This window comes from Cornus florida, unplaced genomic scaffold (genome assembly GCF_030987335.1).
Source record: "Cornus florida cultivar Cherokee Brave unplaced genomic scaffold, ASM3098733v1 CherokeeBrave_3.0.0_Hap2_Chr10, whole genome shotgun sequence".
Lineage (NCBI taxonomy): Eukaryota > Viridiplantae > Streptophyta > Magnoliopsida > Cornales > Cornaceae > Cornus > Cornus florida.
In genome coordinates, this window is record NW_026775580.1 from 90,260,588 (window position 1) to 90,286,584 (window position 25,997).

The 25,997-nt window shown below is 33.0% G+C and overlaps 3 protein-coding genes across 4 annotated transcripts; all 3 read left to right on the forward strand.

Annotated features, from left to right (window-relative positions):
• On the forward strand, window positions 1–2,860 carry LOC132280077 (sugar transport protein 14). The gene is made up of 4 exons (XM_059782195.1): window positions 1–388; window positions 1,113–1,435; window positions 1,519–2,148; window positions 2,259–2,860. The coding sequence occupies exons 1-4, from the start codon at window positions 247–249 to the stop codon at window positions 2,694–2,696; spliced, it is 1,533 nt and encodes a 510-aa protein (XP_059638178.1). The 5' UTR covers window positions 1–246; the 3' UTR covers window positions 2,697–2,860.
• A 4,151-nt stretch (window positions 2,861–7,011) lies between these two features.
• Window positions 7,012–13,099, forward strand: LOC132280079 (probable glycosyltransferase At5g25310). The gene is made up of 5 exons (XM_059782197.1): window positions 7,012–7,382; window positions 9,239–10,221; window positions 10,312–10,442; window positions 11,206–11,551; window positions 12,085–13,099. The coding sequence occupies exons 2-5, from the start codon at window positions 9,328–9,330 to the stop codon at window positions 12,751–12,753; spliced, it is 2,040 nt and encodes a 679-aa protein (XP_059638180.1). The 5' UTR covers window positions 7,012–7,382; window positions 9,239–9,327; the 3' UTR covers window positions 12,754–13,099.
• Window positions 13,100–14,384: 1,285 nt separating this feature from the next.
• LOC132280080 (probable glycosyltransferase At5g03795) lies at window positions 14,385–20,601 on the forward strand. Of its 2 annotated transcripts, XM_059782199.1 has the most exons (6): window positions 14,385–14,591; window positions 16,527–17,514; window positions 17,605–17,735; window positions 18,522–18,666; window positions 18,748–18,870; window positions 19,357–20,601. In XM_059782199.1, the coding sequence occupies exons 2-6, from the start codon at window positions 16,615–16,617 to the stop codon at window positions 20,023–20,025; spliced, it is 1,968 nt and encodes a 655-aa protein (XP_059638182.1). In that variant the 5' UTR covers window positions 14,385–14,591; window positions 16,527–16,614; the 3' UTR covers window positions 20,026–20,601. The 2 variants fall into 2 exon arrangements, with proteins under 2 accessions (XP_059638182.1, XP_059638181.1); XM_059782198.1 differs by having other exon boundaries at window positions 14,387–14,591; window positions 18,522–18,870.
• Window positions 20,602–25,997: the final 5,396 nt, after the last annotated feature.

A 25,997-nucleotide genomic window follows, 5' to 3' on the forward strand; every position in this document is an offset into this window, starting at 1 on the left:
TGTCACCGTATTCATCTGAAATTCATTTTCAATATATCTATATACGTAAATATTTATCTATATATATATATATATATACTACCACGCATTATAATGTACAGTAAGCACCCTTTCTTTGAGTCTGACATCGTTGGTTGACTCTCTTCCTCTTTGTCTCATTCGATTTTGAATCGGCTGGCTTCATATTGGAAAAAAAAAAATATAACTTAATTTCTAGAGAGAGAAAAGCATTGACAGGAAGCAGCAATGGCAGGGGCAGCATTTGGTGATCCAGAGGGTGGAAAGAGGGCTCATCTCTATGAGTACAAGATTACTGGCTATTTTGTCTTTGCTTGCTTGGTTGCTGCCATGGGAGGGTCTCTGTTTGGGTATGATCTTGGTGTTTCCGGTGAGTAGTTTTTTTTTTTTTTTTTTTTTTTCTGCAATAAAATCTTATTAAATCTCTAACCCACCTGGGTTTCTGTTAACTATGAGATTAGTAATTATTTTCATTTCGATTTCGAAAGAAAATGATTCTCACTCGAAATAAAATGATTCTCACTCGAAAGAAGAAATTCTGAATGAAGTTCACAAGTCCGCGTTATTCAGTTTATCCAGAAAGCACCAAAATGTATCGAGACTTGAATCGAATTGTTTTGGAAATTTTTTTTTTTCTGGCTTGTTCCAATTTTGGGTCGAAATTATTCGTATATAAGTAGAGGGAAAGAAAGGAAAAAAAAAAAAAAAAAAAAAATCCCTTCTTGGACAGCTTTATATTGTCCTTTTCGTCATTTCTTTTAGAAAGAAAACAAATTGGAATCGTTTTTTGCTTCTTGTTCTTTAGGCCCTACCCTACATTGTTTTTTTCACCTTTTAAATCTATTAATTTTGATAGATTTAAGAACTGGCATTCATTTTAATATAATGCAATACCATCAGTCCATTCATGTAGTGGACCTGGAAAATGGCTGTCTATCATTTATATATATATTTAAGCATATACAAACTTTTCTCAAATTATGCATTGATTTGTAAAATTGTAACCAACCAACCTGTGGTAAACATAAGAAATGAACATGAACTGTGAACTGAACCTAACCTAACCACCATGGTAATGGTAATTACAATTGCAGGTGGAGTGACTTCCATGGATGATTTCTTGAAGAAATTCTTTCCAGACGTTTATGAAAGGAAACAGAAACATCTGACAGAAACAGATTACTGTAAATATGACGATCAGATACTGACTCTCTTTACATCCTCCCTCTACTTTGCGGCGCTGGTCTCCACATTTGGAGCCTCGTATGTAACCAGAAATAAGGGCAGGAGAGCCAGTATACTTGTAGGAGCTGTTAGTTTCTTTCTTGGAGCAGTCCTCAATGCAGCTGCAGAGAATGTCGCCATGCTAATCGTGGGTAGAATATTTCTTGGTTTTGGCATTGGATTCGGCAACCAAGTAAGCCCCAACCCCCAACGTTCCCAATCATTACTTTCTTTGTAAAGTTCGGAATTAATTCTTGCTTCTTGTGGTATGTACAGGCAGTTCCTTTGTACCTTTCGGAAATGGCACCTGCAAAAGTCCGAGGAGCTGTTAACCAACTGTTTCAACTCACAACTTGCATAGGGATCCTCGTAGCCAACTTCATAAATTATGGAACTGACAAGATCCATCCATGGGGATGGAGATTGTCCCTTGGTTTAGCCACAGTCCCAGCAACTCTCATGTTTGTTGGGGGATTGTTCCTACCAGAGACCCCAAACAGTCTCGTCGAACAAGGCAAATTAGAAGAAGCAAGGAAAGTGTTGGAGAGAGTTAGAGGTACCAACAATGTGGAGGCCGAATATCAGGATCTTGTTGACGCAAGCAGGGCAGCACAAGCCATAAAACACCCATTCAGAAACCTCTTTGCGCGCAAGAACCGTCCCCAATTAGTAATTGGAGCTTTGGGGATCCCTGCATTCCAACAACTCACTGGCATGAACTCCATTCTCTTCTATTGCCCCGTCATATTTCAGAGCTTGGGGTTCGGTTCAGGAGCAAGTCTCTACTCATCTGCCATTACCAGTTCTGCACTCGTGTTTGCTACATTCATATCTATGGGTTTGGTTGACAAGTTCGGTAGAAGAGCTTTCTTTTTGGAAGCTGGTACCGAAATGATAATCTGCATGGTAAAATTTCAATTCTACAAACAACTTATTGTATATGTATTATTAATCTTTCTTAAGAAACTGCAGGCATAACGCATAACTTACTTGACTGTTTAATTGGTCTGCTGCAGGCAGCAGTCGCCATTACTCTAGCTCTGAAATTTGGACAAGGAGAGCCGATTCCAAAAGGAATTGGCATATTCCTAGTCATTGTTATTTGCATATTCGTCGTGGCTTATGGAAGGTCTTGGGGTCCCTTGGGTTGGTTAGTTCCAAGTGAGCTCTTTCCCTTGGAAACAAGGTCAGCTGGCCAAAGCATAGTGGTGTGTGTGAACATGATATTCACAGCCCTAGTTGCTCAGTGTTTCCTCGTGTCTCTGTGTCACCTCAAATATGGGATTTTCTTGTTGTTCGGTGCCTTGATTGTCATCATGAGCCTCTTCATCTACTTCCTCCTGCCAGAGACAAAGCAAGTTCCAATAGAGGAGATACATTTTCTGTGGCAAAATCACTGGTTCTGGAAGAAGTACTGTCCACCAGAAGAGGGGAAGTCAGAGGTGCAGATGTGAATTCCACAGAGCACGAACAAGAACAACATTGATCTATAATCTCATTACTATTATTATTATTTCTGTCTTGTTCTTTTAAGTTTATAAGAATCTGCACTGCCAAATTCAGATCCCAAAGAAGGGAGCCAAACTGAACCATATTATTGATGTTTTTTTCACTTTAACATGTTTGCATTAGTGTTCATGATTCTGAGTGTTCAAATTGTAGGATTTCTTCAATAAACATTCTTTTGTCAATGTGATATGCACTATCTCCATTCTTCGATTCGAAAACATGAAAAAAATAATGATATGACTACCAAATTTTGTCTAAAGAACAAACAATCAAGTTGACCAGACATTGGTCTTGGCACTTTTTTTTCTAGTAGTCAATCCAATTCGTCCTTTTAAGAATCAAATTACACCAATTCACACACTCTTTCTAGTCACAGTAACAACTACCAATTATGCTCCACTACATGAACACAAGAGAATACCAAGCTTGCACATTGGTGTTAGTTTGCATCCCTCTTGTGCATTTCACTTGCTTCGTCCACATGAAAAACCCTCTACCAAGAATAGGTCTACCAAGAAGAGGTCTTGTCATGACAAAGAATAAAAATAAAAATCATGCCAAACAAGCATTAATGATTAGTTTCAAACTGTATTGAACTCTTCCAAAACCTACTCATGCTGAATGTACTTGCCACAAGAATTGTGATTTAAAGATAGCAACAAAATGCCAAACATTAGAGGTTGGAAACATGTCAACTGTACACACCCATTTGAATTTCATCTCACACACCCACTGTCGCTACCGAGAGCATGAATGTTGTTCCAACATGCTGTGTGTAAAGAATGGCCATAAGTTCCATTTTAATGGGAATTTTATATTTAACTACCCATTAAGTTCAATAATTAAAGCAAGACAGAGACAATATCATTTATATCAACCAACAAATCCAAGAGTAGATTATTAATTCACATTCAAAATACAAGAGTAGATTATTAACAGCAGCATGTCCACTTTCAAGTATCACAGTGATTATTATTTATTTTTTTACATTAGAATATAGCATCTGATGGGAAGAAAAAACATATATATATAGAATCATAAAATCCTTGAATTTAAAGCATTACCAACATTAAAATTCTAGAACTAGAATCCTTTTAGTTGTTCATCATCAGCCAACAAATACAACATTTCTACTCACCGGGAAAAAAAAAAATACAACATTTCTTATTCAGGAATACAGTGTATTATAACATTTCTTGCACAATCCAGAAAAAGGCATCAAATTATACCATACCCACATTCAAATCACACAATCCAGTACAGCTATTAATAATTCGACCAACCAACATTTGTAAGAATATTGAAGAAAGTAGAAATAGAATCAATGAATTGAAGCATACCCATATTCAATTGTCACTTCCTTTCAAAGACCCTCCACCCCCAATAAGCTCTTCATTTATCGAAGTGCCTCTTCCCTCGACTTGACCTAGTTCGTACCAAACCAGTAACAAGCTTCTGGTTTTCTGAAAGTTCCGCAATTTTATTTCATCTTCCAGAGTTACTACTGCTTGTTCCCCTTTGTAAAGATAAGATGAGGGCACAGAAGTAAATGAAACATATAGAGAAGCAAACAAAAAAACAGTTTTTTTTCTTTTTTTTTCTTTTTTTTTCTTTCTAATATTTATATATTAGTATTAATAATAATATTTTTATTAGATCATTTGTATTTTAATAAAAATAAATAATAATAAAAACGTAGTAATTGGTAATCTCAACCTAATTTGACCAACCCAATTTTAACATAATTTTGAAAAATATGATTAGTTGCATTGAGTGTACTCAGAATTGGGATATATTCCATCTTGATCCATTGGACATGTTACCTATCTTGTATATTAGGGCCCCATCCCGCCCCGTTTATAACGGGAATAGGGATCCTTTTAGCTAAACGGGAATGGAGATGAGAGCAAATTATGAATTCCCACCGGGGTCAGGGTCGGGGGCGGAGATGGGGTAAACCCGCCCCGCCCCGATTAAGTGTAAAGTTATTAATATACCCTTACATATAATAATTTATTACTAAATTAATATTATATATATGAAAATAAGAAAAAAAAAATGTGTTTTTTTAGTAAAAAAAATTATGAGGTTGAGGCCGGGGGCGAGGACAGGGATAAGGTGTCGGGGGCGAGGGCAGGTATGAAAATTCTGACAAAATTTTAAGCAGGGATGGGGGTGAGAATGGGGAATGAAAAATGCATCAGGGATGGAAATGGGGAATAGAATCCCTACCCCGTTGCCATCCCTATACTATATACAAGGACTATTACCTTTCCTTCTTTTTTTCCTTTTCTTTCCTTCCGTTTCTTAAGCAAACATTATTAGGTTTCTTAAGCAAACATTATTAGGATCATAATGAAATTTTATAATAAGTAATTAAATAGATTTCTAGTATTGAGCTCAAGTGGACTTTAATTATCTGAATTGTCTCATTTCTTTCTCTTATTTCTTACTTATTTTTTATTCTAATAAAAAATAATGATAGAAATGACACTGAAACTTAACCTTTTAATTATTCATGCATTTCATTTGCCTTTTAAACTCAAAGCTTCACAAATTTGTTTCTTAACAGCACAAACTTCGCAACTCATTCAAAAATAATTCTCATTATTTTTAAGAAAATATTCGTTATACCTTTGTTAAAAATAAATATAAATTAATTAAAGGGCGAATTGTAAAAAATCCCCCTTAACTATTAATCATTTGTGAAAACCCTCCCTTATTTTTGGCAAAAACTCCCCTCAACTATTTTAAGAGAATTTTTTAACTGATGTCCGTTTAAGTGATTGTTTGAGAGAATTATTCCGACGAAATTACCCCTTAATAGTATGAAGCAGCAAAGAAAAATTCCAAAAAAATGAAAAGCCAATAAAATCATATTTAAGTTATGTATAATTAATAAAATAAAATTGAGTACAACCGCACAAGAAAAAAAAAATCCACTTGGAATGGAAGATGAAAAAATTAAGCAACTCAAGAACTCCTTCAGTGCACTTGATTTTTAGCCGCCATTAATAATTTGTCATGTTTCCTTAGTCCAATTTATTTGTTTTCCTTAATTGAATTATGTTACTGCAAGGTAAGTGGACAAAAATTGGCAATTAAAAAGCAACGTAATTTTTTTTTTTTTTTTCAAATCTGATTTTTTTTTTTTAAAAAAAAAATTCTTACTACGAGAACACGAAATACTCCAAAATAAATTTTTGAGACAAAATTATTATAATTGATGTACTCAAGTAAAAGACCTAAAAATATGAACGCTTTTAATGTGAAAGAATATCGTTACCCTCTATTTAATTTACAAAATCTAATTATAAGGGATATTTAAGTCATTGAGTTTGAGAGAAATGGATTTATCATCTCATCATATATTGTTTTGATTCCACCACCTACTACTTCAAAATTACATACCATGTGGACAAAGTATATATAAGAGGTAGTTTCTGGAAAGGTTACTTACTCTTATTATTAAGATGGTTTTTTTATTTTTTATTTTTTATTTATTAAATTTTTATTATTAAGATGGTAAAAAATCAAAGGAAACATAACACTTTTTTCATGCAAAAGATTTGTTCAATTACATGGATGAAATCACTCAAAATAAGTCATAGATTAAGTCATAGATTAAGTGTACAAGTGAATATTCTTGAGACCTCAACATGTTAATTTTTTTGATCTACTATTGGCTTTATGTTTTAAGGAATGAGAGCATTTACTCGACGGGAAGAGGGTTTACTCGACTGGAAGAGGGAAGAGAGAAATTGTCTGAAGGATAATCTTTTAAGGGAGTAATTTCGACCTATAACCACTTTAACGAACCTTAGTTAAAAACAGTCCGAGAAACAGTTGAGTGAAAGGATAATACTTAAATTGTAACCGATAGGACCCGTTTATTTAACAATAATACTGCTCCGCTATTATACATCATAATGATCAAATATAATACTGTACTGTAATACAGAATACCCAATTAACTGGTGATGAGAGACTTTCCATCACTTTCTTCTTACACAATAATCTATATATAAATATATATATGTATGTATATTTTAATCAAAATGAGAAAGAGAAAGAGAAAGAGAGAGAGAGTTTGAAACTTGCCGACAATACAGAAGTTTGTGGAATATACAGTGATGGGTGGTTTTGACTTTTGAGTACGTTTGCATTTAATTAAGGGCAAATTACAAAAAAAATTCCCCTCAACTACTATCTAATTGCAAAAAATTCCATTATAATTTATCCTTAATTAAATGCAAACGTACTCAAAAGTCAAAACCACCCATCACTGTATATTCCACAAACTTCTGTATTGTCGGCAAGTTTCAAACTCTCTCTCTCTTTCTCTTTCTCTTTCTCATTTTGATTAAAATATACATACATATATATATTTATATATAGATTATTGTGTAAGAAGAAAGTGATGGAAAGTCTCTCATCACCAGTTAATTGGGTATTCTGTATTACAGTATAGTATTATATTTGATCATTATGATGTATAATAGCGGAGTAGTATTATTGTTAAATAAACGGGTCCTATCGGTTACAATTTAAGTATTATCCTTTCACTCAAGTGGATGCATTTTCTGAAGTGGGTCTTTCCGTTGTCGATCTTCCTTCTGCTTCAATCTCGGGTAACTTCAGCTCTTTATTCTTTTGAAGAAGTTTCAAATTCCTGCAGTCAATCACGTACTACTAATCTGGGTCTTCAGTATTTCGATTGTTTCTTAACAATTTTTCTGTGAAAAATCTCATTTACTTTCCACCGCCATTTCCTCAGAAACAAACAGGGGACTTGCTTCATGGAAAGTTAAGTTCATACACTTGGAACTACTTTTGTTTACTAAACATTTTCCCTAGAAATCGGCCCCCAAGACAAGATTTTTCTGGATGGATAATTGGATATGTTTTGTAGACGGAATATTCATAAATTACTTTGTTCTGTACTTTTATTTTGCGTTTCTGAAGATTCAGAAGTACTGCATTCTGAATTTAGGTTATTTTTGAAAGACTTCATGAATTATATCAACTTTGAATGAACTATGTATTGACATACAATAATTTGCTTTGATTGTTGTATTTGAAAAAGACCAATTAGTTCTCTGCGAGCCAATGGTAGATTGAAGGTTTGCTGTAACTTGTATTTTCACTACACGAGTCCGTTTAGACGGGGTTGTAAACCTAGGAAACAGGGACACTCTTCTGGAGAGTGTCCCGGCCGTGTCAGACACGTGTTCGATATGTACACACATGAGACACAACTCCACACGGGTCTAGCAAAGTTAAAAGTGTCCTAGAGTGTGAATATTTTTAACTTTTTTTTGGTTGGACACTGCTGGGACATTGTGGAGTTATATATGGGAGACTTTCAAGACACAATGGGGTAGTTTTCAATTTTTAGTTTTAAATTTTTTTTTTTATTTACAAAAAATAGGTTTCAATGCAATTTTAACATATTGTGTTAAGATTTAAGAAAAGTGAGATAAAGTTCTAAAAATCAAAAACAATTTTGGTCGAAGTTTAAACTCCAAATTATTGATTACATTCATGATAATTTGGATCAAATGAGCAAATTTTTTTTTTTTTAATGTATAATAATATATTATGCTATTAATTATTGATGTATCACTGCTATGTCCATGTCTTATTTTACTTAAAAAATTTGTCAGTGTCTCTGTAAACATACCATGTCGTACCCATGTCCATATCCGTGCTTTATGGCTTGTAACCCAAGTAGGGACAATAAAAGTATCGGGTTCAAATCCGATACTTTGATTAATTGGATCCGGCTTTGTCTACCCACTTGATGGAGATAGTAAATTGGTTGTGTCGGGTTCAAATTCGACTTTGACGAGAGCCTTTACCTCATTTAGTGGTTTAACGATTGAACATTAATGTCATTTCGAGTCTCCGAGCTGTCACTTTGTTAATACCAAATGGTAGGTCTGTCTCAACTCTCAAATCCTCCCTCCCTAGGACCTGCTGTAGCGAGGGATCAGAATTGGTAATTCCCTCTATTTACTTCTATTTTCATTGTTTTAGTAGTATCAACAATATCAATATTGTACAAAGCATCAGTTCTTAATCTACTTTTGTTGTCTTAGCTCCTTTTTTATATTGCAAAAACTATTATTATACTTAGTTAAGTAATTCTAATAGGTTGAACTAATTAGGACAATATCTAGAAAATTAATTTGAATTTGAATGGGAAGTATCACTGTTAGAAATGAACACTTTCATGATGTTTCCTTGCAGAATTTTAGAAGAGCTTTAGCTTGCTTCTGAGTTTTTTATTTATTTATATTTTCAGTGCCTTTTCAAGTCCAAGTATATCAGTGCTTGATCACTAAATCTTTCTTTTTTTTCGCTTTGTACAACATATTATTATCTACATTTTTGAAGTTATGAACTGAATATAGGATTCTTAATAAGTAGGTCCAAGGATCGGTTTAATTAAGGAGAACTCACTTTATGATAAATCCTTTTTCAGGACATGGAGTAAAATTTGGGGTCATTTATCAGTCACTCAGCTTCCAGTGTGTACCTATGATGATAGGTTGAATATTGCCAACTTATGATATGGAAATTGGAGCTGAGTGTCAAAGGTTATGTCATGCCCAAATCCAGAGACTTCTGTTGATCCTGGGAATATTAGCTGCTGCTATAATTCTGTTTCAGTTATTTGCACTTCCCTATGAAAAGCATTCACCCTCTCTACCTCATGCCAATAAGGGTTCAGTGTCAGTGACGGTTGAAAGTGCCACCCTTTTGAATAGTTCGAAATTAACCAATATTCATATAGTTCATGGGGTGGTCACAAATGCTAATGCTTCGGATTTGGATGGAAAAGCTAAGAATGAGAATGGAATGAGCGGAAAGGACACAGACTATGATTTTGCATCTGATGATGATGGAGATATTGATAATTCTTCTGAAATAGACAAGGAGAGGAACTCGCATAATGAGGGGATGGGTTTAACAGTTCATAACAGTTCAACAATCAGAACTGTTAGGGGGACAGATAATAGTTTTACTCAAGAAAAGGTTACAGGAATAGGACTTGGTGCCCTGGAGCAGGTTAAGGAATCAGATAATGATTCTACTCTAGGCAAAGACCAAAAAACAATTAGCGCCCCGATCCTAGGAGGAATTCACAATCGAACTGGTTTTGGGGCCCTGCCTCCCATGTCACCAAGAATTTTTACAAATGGCATGGAAAACCTAGATGCAGATTCAAGACCTCCACGGTTACCTGTAGCTGCCAATGCATCTGCAGGACACACTGACAAACACACTACGGAAACCCAGCCCAAGGATGCAAGTTCTGAGCCGATGCAAAAAAATTCAATTACTTTGAGCAATAATTCCTCATTGGCTGTTAATTCTATTAAGGAGGAGAGCGGGGTGAAAACAATATCAATATACGAGATGAATTTGTTATTGATTCAGAGTTCTGTTTATTCTAATTCAATGGTATGGATCTGGAAGTTGAGATTTTAATTTGGGAAATGAGGATTACATTATGTATTTTAGATTTTTGACTTCTTTTTCTACTGGTTATAGAGGCCAAGATGGTCTTCTGCACGTGATCGACAACTTCTAGATGCAAGATTACAAATTGTGAAAGCTCCAATTATAAGGAATGCTCCAGGACTCCATGCTTCTCTTTTTCGAAATTTGTCCATGTTTAAAAGGTAAGTGTATCTAAACAAACTTATGTAATATATATATCAAATTTTAGTACAGTAGTTCGTATGACATATTGAATATTTCACTTGTACTCGGTGTCCTAGCTATGCATAACGATGTCTACTGTTGGTTAAACTTCTATGCCTTTATCACACATTAGAATAGGCACCATCTTTGGCACTAAGAAAATAAGGGGAATTGGGTAGATACTGATGGTAAACCTTTTTATCCAACATTTATGAAAAAATATGGATTTCAGTAGTAGAATATGTAGCCAAGGTAAAACCACTCCATCGAGCAGTTAATTAAAACTATAGATTATGGTGATGAATGATGACTTCTATGTTACCAAAAAAGATGCCTGCTAGCGTTGCAAGCATAATTCATGAGCATGGGGTTTATGTTCCCATCACCAGTTCTTTAGTATTCATCATAGTGGATGCTTTTGGCCCGGCTGTATTAGCTGCATGTTTTTCAGGATCTTACATGCATTTAAATTTTTGACTGCAAATATATTGCCATTATATGTCTACGCCCCATGTATGTGGTAGATTGAACGTATATGTTCAAACTAAGATATTCACATGCTTGTATAGTCATACTTAAATTGCAGTCGCGTCAATATCAAGGTTAAACATGGCAAAAAGACACTAAATGTAAATGGAGACCACATATCGGTGTGCCTTTATGGAAGTTAAACTACCAAACTCCACAAGAAAGCAACCCATTATCCGACTGGGCTGAAGTAACCATGTGATACAATTGCAGGAGTTACGAAATTATGGAACGAACACTCAAAGTCTATATTTATAGAGGAGAGAAGCCGATATTCCATGAGCCATATTTGAGGGGAATTTATGCTTCTGAAGGATGGTTCATGAAACTGATAGAGGGAAACAAAAAATTTGTGGTGAGGGACCCCACAAAAGCTCACTTGTTTTACTTTCCTTTCAGTTCACTAAAGCTAAGGCTTGCACTTAATGAACCAAAGTTTGCGAGTAAGAGGGACTTAGAAAAATATCTAAAGCACTATGTGGACATGATTGCTGGCAAGTATCGTTTTTGGAACAGAACTGGAGGAGCAGATCATTTTAGTGTTTCTTGTCATGATTGGGTATGCTTTCCGTGTCTTAATTTGTATTCAGATTTCATTTTTCATGTCGTTAAAGCTCAATCTCAATCTACATTCTTTGATAATGTGATCTTGTTTCATAGTGAAAGCAATATAATTTAGAATGAGCTCAGGTCTCTTGGCACGTCCTAATCCATATTAGATGGGACATTAAGCAGTTAGTGTGTTCAAGTTTACTGTGAAGCCATAAGCCAACCATCCATGATGCTTTATCTTGACTGATTCAATCTGCTGATGTAGTAGGAAGTAGGACTTTTGTCAGTTGTAGAACTTTTGGGTAATATTGAACCCTGATGATCCATACCATTTCCAAATTGTTGAAGGTTCCTAAGGTCCCCTTACGTTAGTCTGTTTCTCTTTCGCTCTGAAGTATGAAGGGAGAAAATCTGAAAGCCATCAAAAGCTGTAACCTGCCACCCACATTCTAAGCCTAATTCAAATGCAGCTTGATATTATTTTGTGTATTAATTGATTGAACATATATAAATTCCTAGTGACACCCAGATTTTCTGCAGGCTCCTTGGATGACAAGGAATAGTATGGGGAGTTGCATCAGAGCTCTTTGCAACGCCAACATAGCCAGCGGCTTCAAAATAGGCAAGGATGTTTCTCTACCTGTGACATATGTTCATAATTTGCAGGACCCCCTAAAAGGTATAGGAGGAAAACCTCCTTCACAGAGACATATTCTGGCCTTCTTTGCAGGAGGCATGCATGGGTATCTCCGTCCCATTCTGCTACAGTATTGGAAGGATAAAGAACCCGACATGAAGATCTTTGGGCCAATGCCTCGTGATAAAGAGGGCAAAGCACCATACAGGGAGCACATGAAGAGCAGCAAATATTGCATATGTGCCAGGGGCTATCAAGTCCACACACCTAGAGTGGTTGAGTCCATATTGTATGAGTGCGTACCAGTGATCTTATCAGATAACTATGTGCCCCCATTCTTTGAGATATTGGACTGGGAAACATTTTCTGTGTTCATCCCAGAGAAAGACATCCCGAATTTGAGGAACATACTTCTTTCTATTCCAGAAGAAAAGTACCTTGCAATGCAGCAGAGAGTAAAGATGGTGCAGAAGCATTTTCTTTGGCACAAAAAGCCGGTTAAGTACGATTTATTTCACATGATCCTTCACTCAGTTTGGTACAACAGAGTTTTTCAGTTAAAAACTAGGTGAGGGTGCTGGAGAATATTGGAGTTCAGGCATTGAGGAAACATGTATCGTGCCAGTGTATTTGAAAGAGGGCCTGAACATGGTGTTAGGGAGCCAAACACACCCTAATGAAGGCTGATCTTCAATCAGCATTGCTCCTTGTACATAGTGCACACCATATATGGTCAAAGGCTGTTCTTCAATTAAATGGTGAACCACATCTTTCGATCACATACATGGTAATGTAACCTAAAGTTCTTCTCTATATGATGATGCAATATGTTGAGACTGGTATTTGAAGTAATTCTAAAAAAAAATATGTAATAAACAATTCCATTATTTAGTATATGCATATAAACTCTTATAATTTGAAAATTTGTAGCAAATTGCCTCCTAATAGGCAATTTTAACTAAATTTTTTTTACAAAACCCCCCAAAATATTTTGAATAAAATTTGTGCCGACAAGTGTTATTTATTTATTTATTATTATTTTGCTTTAAGGGTATTGTAGGTATTTTATTTTAAAATTGAAAAAATGTTCTTATGATTATAAGGTGATTTTTTTATATATATTTTTTATTATTGTGTTTTCTAACGACTTTTCATATTAGGTCACCTATGAACATAATTTTTTTAAATACATATATTTTTTCAAGATTTAAACCCTCTAATAAAAAAAATTTAATGTTCAAGTGTATAAAAAATAGTATTTAAATATAAAATAGCTCTTCACATTTAATCAATAGGTTGAAAAATTCTGTTTGTTTTGATGTAAAATATATTCCTCAAAAAATATATATATCTTTAAGTAAAATATTATTTTATTTTTATTTTTCGGTGTTTAATAAAGATTTAGATTGATGTTAAAGTTGGATCCATAGGGTGAATAATTAGTCAAAATTTAATAAATAAATTATTCTATTAAATTTAATAAATGTTTCTTTGCCTGTGACATATGTTCGTAATTCACAGGACCCCTAAAACAGTTTTTTTTTTTTCTCCAATATTTATATATATAACTTATTTTAGTATTAATAATAATATTTTTATTAGATTATTTGTATTTTAAAAAAAACATAGTAATTGGTAATCTCAACCTAATTTGACCAACCCAATTTTAACATAATTTTGAAAAATATAATTAGTTACATTTCCATCTTGATCTATATTTGACCTATATTTGACCTTTGGACATGTACCCTATCTTCTATATACAAAGACTATTTCCTTTCCTTCTTTTTTTCACATTATTAGTAGCACAATGAAACGCAGAGTATTTGAAATAAAATAGATTTTTATAATAAGTAATTAAAAATGATAGAAATGGCACTGAAACTTAACCTAATTAATTATTCATCCATTTCATTTGCCTTTCAAACACAAAGCTTGACAAATTTGTTTCTTAACAGCGCACACTTCGCAACTAATTCAAAAATATTCTCATTCTTTTTAAGAAAATACTCGTAATACCTTTGTTAAAAATAAATATAAATTAATTAAATGTAAAAGTGTAAGAATGAGAATATTTTTGGATTGTCGGCAAGTTTCAAAGTCTTCCCTTTCTCTATCTCTTTCTCATTTTGATTAAAATATATAAATATATATATATATATATAGATGATTGTGTAAGAAGTAAGAAAGTGATGGAAAGTCTCTTATCACCAGTCAATTGGGTATTCTGTGTTACAGTATATTATATTTGATCATTATGTTATATAATAATTTAGTCGTATTATTGTTAAATAAATGGGTCCTATCGGTTACAATTACGACATATTCAAGTATTATTCTTTTACTCAAGTGGATGCTTTTTCTGAAGTGGGTCTCTCCGTTGTCGATCTTCCTTCTGCTTCAATCTCAGGTAACTTCAACTCTTTATTCTTTCGAAGAAGTTTCAAATTCCTGCAATCAATCACGTACTACTAATATGAGTCTTCAGTATTTCGATTGTTTCTTAACAAATTTTCTGTGAAAAATCTCATTTACTTTCCACCGCCATTTCCTCAGAAACAAAACAGGGGACTTGCTTCATGGAAAGTTGAGTTCATACACTTTGAACTACTTTTGTTTACCAAACATTTTCCCTAGAAATCGGCACCCAAGACAAGATTTTTCTGGATGATATGTTTTGTAGACGGAATAGTCATAAATTACTTTGTTCTGTACTTTTATTTTGTGTTTCTGAAGATTCAAGGTCACATACTTCAATTGATTTCAAAAGTACTGCATTCTGAATTTAGGTTATTTTTGAAAGACTTTATGAATTATATCTACTTTGAATGAACTATGTATTGATTGACATACAATAATTTGCTTGTTGTATTTAAAGAAGACCAATTAGTTCTCTGCGTGCCCATGGTAGATTGAAGGTTTGCTGTAACTTGTATTTACTTGTATTTTCACTACACCAGTCCGGTTAGATGGGGTTGTAGACCTAGGAAACAGGGAGTGTCACGGCGGTGTCAGGTGTGCGATATGTACACGCGTGAGACACAGCTCCACACAGGTCTGGAGGCAAAGTTAAAAGTGTCCTAGAGTGTGAATATTTTTTACTCCCTATTTTTTTCTGGTTGGACACTGCTGGGACTTTGTGGAGTTATATTTAGGAGACTTTCAACACACAATGGGGGTAGTTTTCAATTTTTAGTTTTAATTTTTTTTTTTTTGGAAAAATAGGTTTCAATGCAATTTTAACATATTGTGTTAAGACTTAAGAAAAGTGAGATAAAGTTTTAAAAATCAAAAACAATTTTGGTCAAACTTTAAACTCCAAATTATTGATTACATTCATGATAATTTAGATAAAATGAGCAATTTTTATATTATTATTTATTATTATGTATAATAATATATTATGCTATTAATTATTGATCTATCACTGCTATGTCCATGTCTCATTTTACTTAAAAAATTTGTTAGTTCTCTGTATACATACCATGTCGTACCCATGTCCATATCCGTGCTTTATGGCTTGTAACCCAAGTAGGGGCAATAAAAGTGTTGGGTTCAAATCTGATACTTTGATTAATTGGATCCGGCTTTGTCTAGCCCACTTGATGGAGATAGTAAATTGGTTGTGTCGGGTTCAAATCCGAGTTTGACGAGAGCCTTTACCTCATTTAGCGGTTTAACGATTGAACATTAATGTCATTTCGAGTCTCCAAGCTGTCACTTTGTTAAATACCAAATGGTAGGTCTGTCTCAACTCTCAAATCCTCCCTCCCTAGGACCTGCTGTAGCGAGGGATCAGAATTGGTAATTCCCTCTATTTACTTCTATTTTCATTCTTTTAGCAGTATCAACAATATCAATATTGTACAAAGCATCAGTTCTTAATCTACTTTTGTTGCTCCTTTTTTATCTTGCAAAAACTATTATTATAATAATTTTGCATTACACGCTTATTAAGTAATTCTAATAGGTTGAACTAATTAGGACAATATCTAGAAAATTAATTTGAATTTGAATGGGAAGTATCACTGTTAGAAATGAACACTTGTTTTTTTTATGATGTTTCCTTGCAGAATTTTAGAATAGCTTTAGCTGGCTTCTGAGTTGTTTATTTATTTATTTCTTTCTGCTGTTCCAATTCTTGAATCAGAGTTTATATTTTCAGTGCCTTTTCAAGTCCAAGTATATCAGTGCTTGATCACTAAATCTTTCTTTTTTTTAGCTTTGTACAACATATTATTATCTACATTTTTGAAGTTATGAACTGAATATAGGATTCTTAATAAGTAGGTCCAAGGATCGGTTTAATTAAGGAGAACTCACTTTATGATAAATCCTTTTTCAGGACATGGAGTAAAATTTGGGGTCATTTATCAATCACTCAGCCTCCGTGTGTACCTATGATGATAGGTTGAATATTGCTAACTTATGATATGGAAATTGGATCTCAGTTTCAAGGGTTATGTCATGCCCAAATCCAGAGACTTCTTTTGATCCTGGGGATATTAGCTGCTGCTATAATTCTGTTTCAATTATTCGCACTTTCCTATGAAAAGCATTTACCCTCTCTACCTCATGCCAATAAGGGTTCAGTGTCAGCGACCGTTGACAGTGCCACCCTTTTGAATATTTCGAAATTAACCAATATTCATATAGTTCATGGGGTGGTCACAAATGCTAATGCTTCTGATTTGAAGGGAAAAGCTTGGAACAAGAATGAAATGAACGGAGAGGACACAGACTATGAATTTGCATCTGATGGTGATGGAGAGAGTGATAATTCTTCTGAAATAAGCGAGGAGAGGAACTCACATAATGAGTTTAGATTGGGGATGGATCTAACAGTTCATAACAGTTCAACAATCAGAACTGTTAGGTGGACAGATAATAGTTTTACTCAAGAACAGGTTACAGGATTAGGACTTGGTGCCCTGGAGCAGGTTAAGGAATCAGATAATGATTCTACTCTAGGCAATGACCAAAAAACAATTAGCTCCCCGATCCTAGGAGGAATTCAGAATCGAACTGGTTTTGGGGCCTTGCCTCCCATGTCACCAAGAATTTTTACAAATGGCACCGAAAACCTAGATGCAGATTCAAGATCTCTACTGTTACCTGTTGCTGCCAATGTATCCGCAGGACACACGTACAATCACACTACGGAAACCCAGCCCAAGGATGCAAGTTCTGAGCCGATGCAAAAAATTTCAGTTACTTTGAGCAATAATTCCTCATTGGCTGTTAATTCTATTAAGGAGAGGAGGACGAAAACAATATCAATATACCAGATGAATTTGTTATTGATTCAGAGTTCTGTTTCTTCTAATTCAATGGTATGGATCTGGAAGTTAAGGTTTTAATTTGGGAAATGAGGATTACATTATGTATTTTGGATTTTTGACTTCTTTTTCTACTGGTTATAGAGGCCAAGATGGTCTTCTGCACGCGATCGACAACTTCAAGATGCAAGATTACAAATTGAGAAACCTCCAATCATAAGGAATGCTCCAGGACTCCATGCTTCTCTTTTTCGAAATTTTTCCATGTTTAAAAGGTAAGTGTATCTAAACAAACTTGTGTAATACACACACACACACACACAAACACACACATATATATATATCAAATTTTAGTAATTTGTATGACATATTGAATAGTTCACTTGTAATCTGTGTCCTAGCTATGCATAAAGATGTCTACTGTTGGTTAAATTTTTATGCCTCGTATCACACATTAGAATAGGCATCATCTTTGGCACTAAGAAAATAAGTGGAATTAGGTAGATACTGAAGGTAAACCTTTTTATCCAACATTTATGAAAAAACATGGATTTCAGTATTAGAATATGTTGCCAAGGTAAAACCACTGCATCGAGCATTTAATAAAAACTATAGATTATGGTGATGAATGATGCCCTCTATGTTACCAAAAAAGATGCCTGCTAATGTTGCAAGCATAATTCATGAACATGGGGTTTATGTTCCCATCACCAGTTCTTAAGTATTCATAGCGGATGGTTTTGGCCGGCTGTATTAGCTGCATGTTTTTCAGGATCTTACATGCATTTAAATTTAGACTTCAAATATATTGCCATATATGTCTATGCCCCATGTATGTGGTTGATTGAACATATATGTTCAAACTGAGATATTCACATGCTTTTATAGTCATATTCTTAAATTTCTATCGTGTATATATCAAGGTTAATCATGGCAAAAAGACACTAATGTAAATGGACACCACATATCGGTGTGCCTTTGTGGAAGTTAAACTACCAAACTCCATAAGAAAGCAACCCATTATCCGACTGGGCTGAAGTAACCATGTGATACAATTGCAGGAGTTATGAAATGATGGAACGAATGCTCAAAGTCTATATTTATAGAGAAGGAGAGAAGCCGATATTCCATGAGCCATATTTGAGGGGAATTTATGCTTCTGAAGGATGGTTCATGAAACTGATAGAGGGAAACAAACAATTTGTGGTGAGGAACCCCACAAAAGCTCACTTATTTTACTTACCTTTCAGTTCACAAAAGCTAAGGCTTGCACTTAATGAACCGAAGTTTGCGAGTCAGAAGGACTTGGAAAAATATCTAAAGCACCATGTGGACATGATTGCTGGCAAGTATCGTTTTTGGAACAGAACTGGAGGAGCAGATCATTTTAGTGTTTCTTGTCATGATTGGGTATGCTTTCCGTGTCTTAATTTGTATTCAGATTTCATTTTTCATGTCATTAAAGCTCAATCTCAATCTAGATTCTTTGATAATGTGATCTTGTTTCATAGTGAAAGCAATATTATTTAGAATGAGCTCAGGGCTCTCGGCTTATCCTTATCCATATCAGATGGGACATTCAGCAGTTAGTGTGTTCAAGTTTACTGTGAAGCCATAAGCCAACCATCTACGATGCTTTATCTAGACTGATTCAATCTGCTGATGTAGTAGGAAGTAGGACTTTTGTCAGTTGTAGAACTTTTGGGTAATAGTAAACCCTTACGGTAGTCTGTTTCTCTTTCGCTCTGAAGTATGAAGGGAGAAAATCTAAAAGCCATCAAAAGCTGTAACCTGCCACCCACATTCTAAGCCTAATTCAAGTGCAGCTTGATAGTATTTTGTGTATGAATTGATTAAACATATATAAATTCCTAGTGACAACCAGATTTTCTGCAGGCTCCTAGGATGACAAGGAATAGCATGGGGAGTTGCATCAGAGCTCTTTGCAACACCAACATAGCCAGCGGCTTCAAAATAGGCAAGGATGTTTCTCTACCTGTGACATATGTTCGTAATTCGCAGGACCCCCTAAAAGGTATAGGAGGAAAACCTCCTTCAGAGAGACATATTCTGGTCTTCTTTGCAGGGGGCATGCATGGGTATCTCCGTCCCATTCTGCTACAGTATTGGAAGGATAAAGAACCCGACATGAAGATCTTTGGGCCAATGCCTCGTGATATCGAGGGCAAAGCACTCTACAGGGAGCACATGAAGAGCAGCAAATATTGCATATGTGCCAGGGGCTATGAAGTCCACACACCTAGAGTGGTCGAGTCCATATTGTATGAGTGCGTACCAGTGATCATATCAGATAACTATGTGCCTCCATTCTTTGAGATATTGGACTGGGAAGCATTTTCTGTGTTCATCCCTGAGAAAGACATCCCGAATTTGAGGAACATACTTCTTTCTATTCCAGAGGAAAAGTACCTTGCAATGCAGCAGAGAGTAAAGATGGTGCAGCAGCATTTTCTTTGGCACAAACAGCCAGTTAAGTACGATTTATTTCACATGATCCTTCACTCAGTTTGGTACAACAGAGTTTTTCAGTTAAAAACTAGGTGAGGAGTTCAGGCATTGAGGAAACAGGAAAATGAGCATTCATCGAAAAAATAAATAAATAAAATAAAATAAAATAAAATGAAATGTCTTCTCTGAAGAGACGACGAATGGTAAAGAAAAGGTCCAAGCAACTCCAGAATCTGCTGAAAAATGTATAGTGCCAGTGTATTTGAAGGAGGGCCTGAACGTGTTAGGGAGCCGAACACACCATTATGAAGGCTGATTTTCAATTAGCATTGCCCTTTGTTCATAGTGTACAGTGAGGAGGACTGTAAAATATTGAGAACCGAGCGCAATATATGGTCAAAGGCTATTCTCCAATTAAATTGAGAACCATACCTTTCGATCACATGGTAATGTAACCTAAAGTTCTTCTCTATGTGATGATACAACATATATATATATATTACGTATATATATTTCAAAGGGGAAAAAATCAGTCTCCTGCTCATCTCTCACTGGAAGGTGTCCATGGAGGGGTAAATGCTGACATGGCACTTTTAGTTAAAATAGTATTTACTAGATTTTGTATAATACATATTACTTGTAGACCATTTTCATACGAAATATTTTATTCAATTGAGTTTGACTAAAATTGGAACTCCGAAAAGTCTATTCTATATATTTACCTCTCTAAGATCCAAACTAGAGGATAAAAGTTCCAAAATTCGACAAAGAAGCAAAGCAAGAAATATTATGGCAAAGTTGCATGTTTGGATTGGTTTAGTTTTTGTTTATTTTTATTACTTGCAGAACTAATTTACCCATTGATAGAGTCTAATCTGTTAGGCTTTCTTATTGTATTATTTTGTTGGATCTGTAATGTTTTTCCATATACCTGCATCATTATCTCCTTTATTTCATTTTAAAATTATATTTTTTTACCATTTGTAATATTCTTGAGCTTTTAAATTTTGTTTGCATTGAAATAAGATGTCAAATTACTTTCAAAAATTAGACATGGATTTATACTAGTTACACTTCTATTTTTCCTTGTATATGTGTTATTTAATTATGTATTTGTTAAAAAAAAAAAAAAAAATTCACAACGAGAATTGGAAGTAATGGTGATATTGAAATTTTCTTTGGCATTAGGCAGAAGGTTTTGAGGTTGTTCCATACGCTGCCCAATTTGCAGCTTACCAGTTGAGAGAGTTTTAGAGATTAAGGTCAATAATGGACCTGATGAGTGAAAGAATGATACATCATTGCAACCAAAATAAGTTCTTTTTTTTCTTTCTTTCTTTTTTTCTCTAACGAAAAATATAATTAGTATATAATTATATTGAATATAATGGTGTCTTCTTGTTGGTGTTAATTGATTACAATATTGTAAGCCAATGCTTTTTATGTTTGTGTCAGTTTTTAATGGTATTTCCTTTTGAGTTTTTACTAATCCAAATGAATAATGGAATTTCCTTTCAGTGTCAGCTTATGAATTAATTTATTTCTTCCAAATCTTTGTACCTACACAAATAAATATATTTTATGAATAACATTATTAATTTAATGTAATATATTTTAAACTTAAATTATATGTAACATCTTAACTTACTTGTAACATGTATCATATATTATTTTTATGTGACTTATATCAATAAAAACATGAATTAAATTCAATATCAAACAAATATGTTTTAGAATGACATAAAAATGTAAAACATGTTAAATTTATGGATTATTTTCTTTCTTCCCAATCTTTGCACCTACACAAATAAACATATTTTACGAATAATATTATAAATTAAACGTAATACGTTTCAAACCTAAATTATATGTAACATTTTAACTTACTTGTAATATGTATCATATATTATTTTTATGTGACTTGAATCAATAAAAATATGAAATAAATTGAAAACAAATTATAAACAAATTTTTAAATAGTTTCAATATACGGAGTAATATTTTCTTTCTAGGTTGAATAATAGAATTTGAGTGTTCTTCATGAGTGTGTAGATTAATTTATTTCTTCCAAATATTTGGACCTACACAAATAAACATATTTTACAAATAACATTAGTACTTAAACGTAATATATTTTAAACCTAAATTATATGTAATATCTTAACTTACTTATAACGTATATCATATATTATTTTTATGTGACTTATATCAATAAAAACATGAATTAAATTCAATATCAAACAAATATGTTTTAGAATGACATAATAATATAAAACATGTTAAATTTATGTATTAATTTCTTTCATACTAATCTTTGCACCTACACAAATAAACATAATTTACGAATAACATCATAAACGTAATATGTTTCAAACCTAAATTATATGTAACATTTTAACTTACTTGTAACATATATCATATATTATTTTTATGTAACTTGAATCAATAAAAACATGAAATAAATTGAAAACAAATTATAAACAAATTTTTAAATAGTTTCAATATACAGAGTAATATTTTCTTTCTGGGTTGAATAATAGAATTCTAGTGTTCTTTATGAGTATGTTGATTAATTTATTTCTTCCAAATATTTGCAAAATAAACATATTTTACAAATAACATTAGGAATTAAACGTAATATATTTCAAACCCAAATTATATGTAACATCTTAACTTATAACATGTATTATATATTATTTTTATGTGACTTGTATCAGTAAAAACATGAATTAAATTCAATATCAAACAAATATGTTTTAGAATGACATATAATTCATAAATTTAACATATTTTACGTTGTTATGTCATTCTAAAACATATTTGTTTGATATTGAATTTAATTTAAATTTTTATTAATACAAGTCACATAAAAATAATATATAATACATGTTATAAATAAGTTAAGATGCTACATATATTTTAGGTTTGAAACGTATTACGTTATATTAATGACGTTATTTGTAAAATATGTTTATTTGCGTAGGTGCAAAGATTTGGAGGAAAGAAATTAATCCATAAACTTAACATATTTTACGTTGTTATGTCATTCTAAAACATATTTGTTTGATGTTATATTTTTACTGATACTTGTCACATAAAAATAATATATAATACATGCTACAAGTAAGTTAATATGTTACATATAATTTAGGTTTGAAATATATTACGTTTAATTCCTGCTATTATTCGTAATATATGTTTAGTTGTGTAGGTGCAAAAATTTGTAAGAAAGAAATTAATCCATAAACTTAACACGTTTTACGTTGTTATGTCATTCTAAGACATATTTGTTTGATGTTGAATTTAATTCGATTTTTTATTGATACAAGTTACATAAAAATAATATATGATACATGTTACAAGTAATTTAAAATGTTACATATAATTTAGGTTTGAAATATATTATGTTAAATTAATGATGTTATTAGTAAAATATGTTTGCTTGTGTAGGTGCAAGAATTTGGAAGAATAAAATTAATTCATATATTTAACATATTTTACGTTATTATGTCATTCTAAAACATATTAGTTTGATTTTCAATTTAATTCATATTTTTATTGATTCAATTCATATAAAATAATATATGATACATGTTACAAATAAGTTAAAATGTTACATATAATTTAGGTTTGAAACATATTACATTTAATTTCTGATGCTATTCGTTAAATATGTTTATTTGTGTAGGTGCAAAGATTGGGAAGAAAGAAATTAATCTATAAATTTAACATGTTTTACATTGTTATATCATTCTAAAATATATTTGTTTGATATTGAATTTAATTCATATTTTTATTAATACAAGTCACATAAAAATAATATATGACTATATGTAACAGTATATTTAGAGATACAAAAGAAGAAAAAAAACAGAAATATAACGTAATTGGAAATCATTAAAAACAGATTTTATATATATATATATATATATATATATACCATTAAAAACACGTAATTAAAAACCATTAAAAACAAATAATATATTTATTACCATTAAAAACAGATAATATACCATTAAAAACGTAATATATATGATTTAAAATATAATTTTCTCTCTCTAGATTTTCTCTCTAATTATATATATTATCTATTTCATAAAATTTTTTATTTGAAAAAGAAAAAAAGAAGATGAATGTAGTCGCAAAATTGGAAACAGATGATGCAAGATTAGAGTTTTCGACATCAACGATGTTTCCGGCGAGATCAAGTGAATTACAGGAGAAGAGGAAGGTTGAGATCAATAAGGTTGAGATCGATATTGATCTTGGCCTTGGTGCTCGAAACTCACGCACCACCGCATCATAAAAGAAGAGGTTATGCTCCTTTGAATCCACGATGAACTCTATCTCTACATCTGCCATGGTTGGACATCTGTGTGTGAAAGGTTTAAGATCTCGTTTTTGGTTTTTAATTTTGAAAAGAGAAGTTTAGAAGAGCAACAGAGGAAGAGAGAGATGGGAGGCAGATGTATTGTATAATTTTTTTGTATTGTAGATTATATGGTATAAGTGTATTTATATATGACATTTGTACTTGCGGTAAAAATTAACGTAACTTAGTAAACTTATTTTATTTTTGTGCTAAGTTGGCGATGAGTAGGTGATGATGTGACACAATTTGAACAAGTGGCTAGATTACAGCCATTTGATCCTCAATGGACCATTTCTAGTGAGAGGTGCCATGGAGAGGATTTGCGCCCATTTCAAAGGGTAAGAATGTTAAGGTTCAGTGGTTAGAGGGGAGGGAAAAGGTGCAAGGGCTGCAAGGCTCGGACACGAACTCCCAGACACAGGGAGCAATCTAACCACTTGGGCAACATGACCATTGCGATGATGCAACATGTTGAGAGGGTAGAGTATAAAAAAAAAAAATCCCTTACTATATAAAAAAATATGCAACAGTGTATATAAAATCTCTTATTTTAGTATGCGTATATAAATTCCTATAATTTGAAAATTTGTTACAAATTGGCTGATAGTCAATTTTAAACTCTTATTTATTTATTTATTTTTATTTTTATTTTTTTTTACAAAAGCCCAAAATACTCTTAATAAAATTTGTGAATATAAGTGTTTTATTTTTATTTTGCATTAAGAATATTTTAGATAGTTCAATATTAAAATTTAGAAAATGTTTTTTGCTTAATTTTAAAATTGTAAAGGAGTTACACTAGTGGTTCAGCTAATAAAGGTCATCCAACATGTTAGATCATCTCCAACCCAATGCAGTTTGGGGTGTCATTTTTAAAATATAATAGATGGGCTTCAAATGGGTTCTCCAATGGGCTATCAATTGGTCTGCCAAATTTTAACTTTACCAATTTTAGTGCCAATTGTAGCACAAGAAATGGCAATTGCTATTTCTGACCGGCTCCTATTTTGCTCCCATGTCTCTAAGGCAACAGAGAGAGAGAAGAGAACGGCGGCAACAGACGGCGACCAGCGACAGAGAGAGAGAAGAGAACGGCTGTTATTTCTCGATCAAACCTCACTACCAGCATCCCGATCAAAGCTCGACTCAACCCTGCCCTCCTCTCTCCCCTATACCACACACTCTCTCCTCAAACCATAGAGAACTCGCCTACACCATAGCCACTCCTCCGTCGCTTTGAAACTCTAGAAGAAAGCAACAGGTATGAAACCTATATATTTCCAGATTTCTCTCTCTGTGCATATGTTTTGTGTTGATTTAATTTTCATGTGTGTGTATATGTATTTTGCAGTCTTCAATTCAATTTTAGTGTTGATTTGTTAATTGGCTTCCTTTAGGTATTCTTTCTGTGATTTTCCAATTGGATCTTTGTAACACCCCCACATTTTCCACGCATAAGTTGATCAGGCTTATACACGAAAAACGAGGGATATCAAAAACAATTGGCAATATACAAGCATGGAATACAAAATGATGGAAATAAAAGAATTTAGACAGGAAAGAAACATTAAATAATACAACATCCATCCATCCTTTATTTGATACAGTACTTCATTACAACTTGGAAATCCTACATCAGGGATCCCTAAATATAACCCTGAGAGTTCAACGTCAAAAGTAAATAAAAACTGAAACT

Coding starts and splice junctions, on each gene's coding strand:
- LOC132280080 (XM_059782198.1), top strand. CDS start 16,615: ATGGAAATTGGATCTCAGTTTCAAGGGTTATGTCATGCCCAAATCCAG. Junction 17,515..17,604: donor CTGTTTCTTCTAATTCAATG/GTATGGATCTGG, acceptor TACTGGTTATAG/AGGCCAAGATGGTCTTCTGC. Junction 18,871..19,356: donor GTGTTTCTTGTCATGATTGG/GTATGCTTTCCG, acceptor GATTTTCTGCAG/GCTCCTAGGATGACAAGGAA.
- LOC132280077 (XM_059782195.1), top strand. CDS start 247: ATGGCAGGGGCAGCATTTGGTGATCCAGAGGGTGGAAAGAGGGCTCAT. Junction 1,436..1,518: donor GCATTGGATTCGGCAACCAA/GTAAGCCCCAAC, acceptor TGGTATGTACAG/GCAGTTCCTTTGTACCTTTC. Junction 2,149..2,258: donor CCGAAATGATAATCTGCATG/GTAAAATTTCAA, acceptor GGTCTGCTGCAG/GCAGCAGTCGCCATTACTCT.
- LOC132280079 (XM_059782197.1), top strand. CDS start 9,328: ATGGAAATTGGAGCTGAGTGTCAAAGGTTATGTCATGCCCAAATCCAG. Junction 10,222..10,311: donor CTGTTTATTCTAATTCAATG/GTATGGATCTGG, acceptor TACTGGTTATAG/AGGCCAAGATGGTCTTCTGC. Junction 10,443..11,205: donor AATTTGTCCATGTTTAAAAG/GTAAGTGTATCT, acceptor ATACAATTGCAG/GAGTTACGAAATTATGGAAC.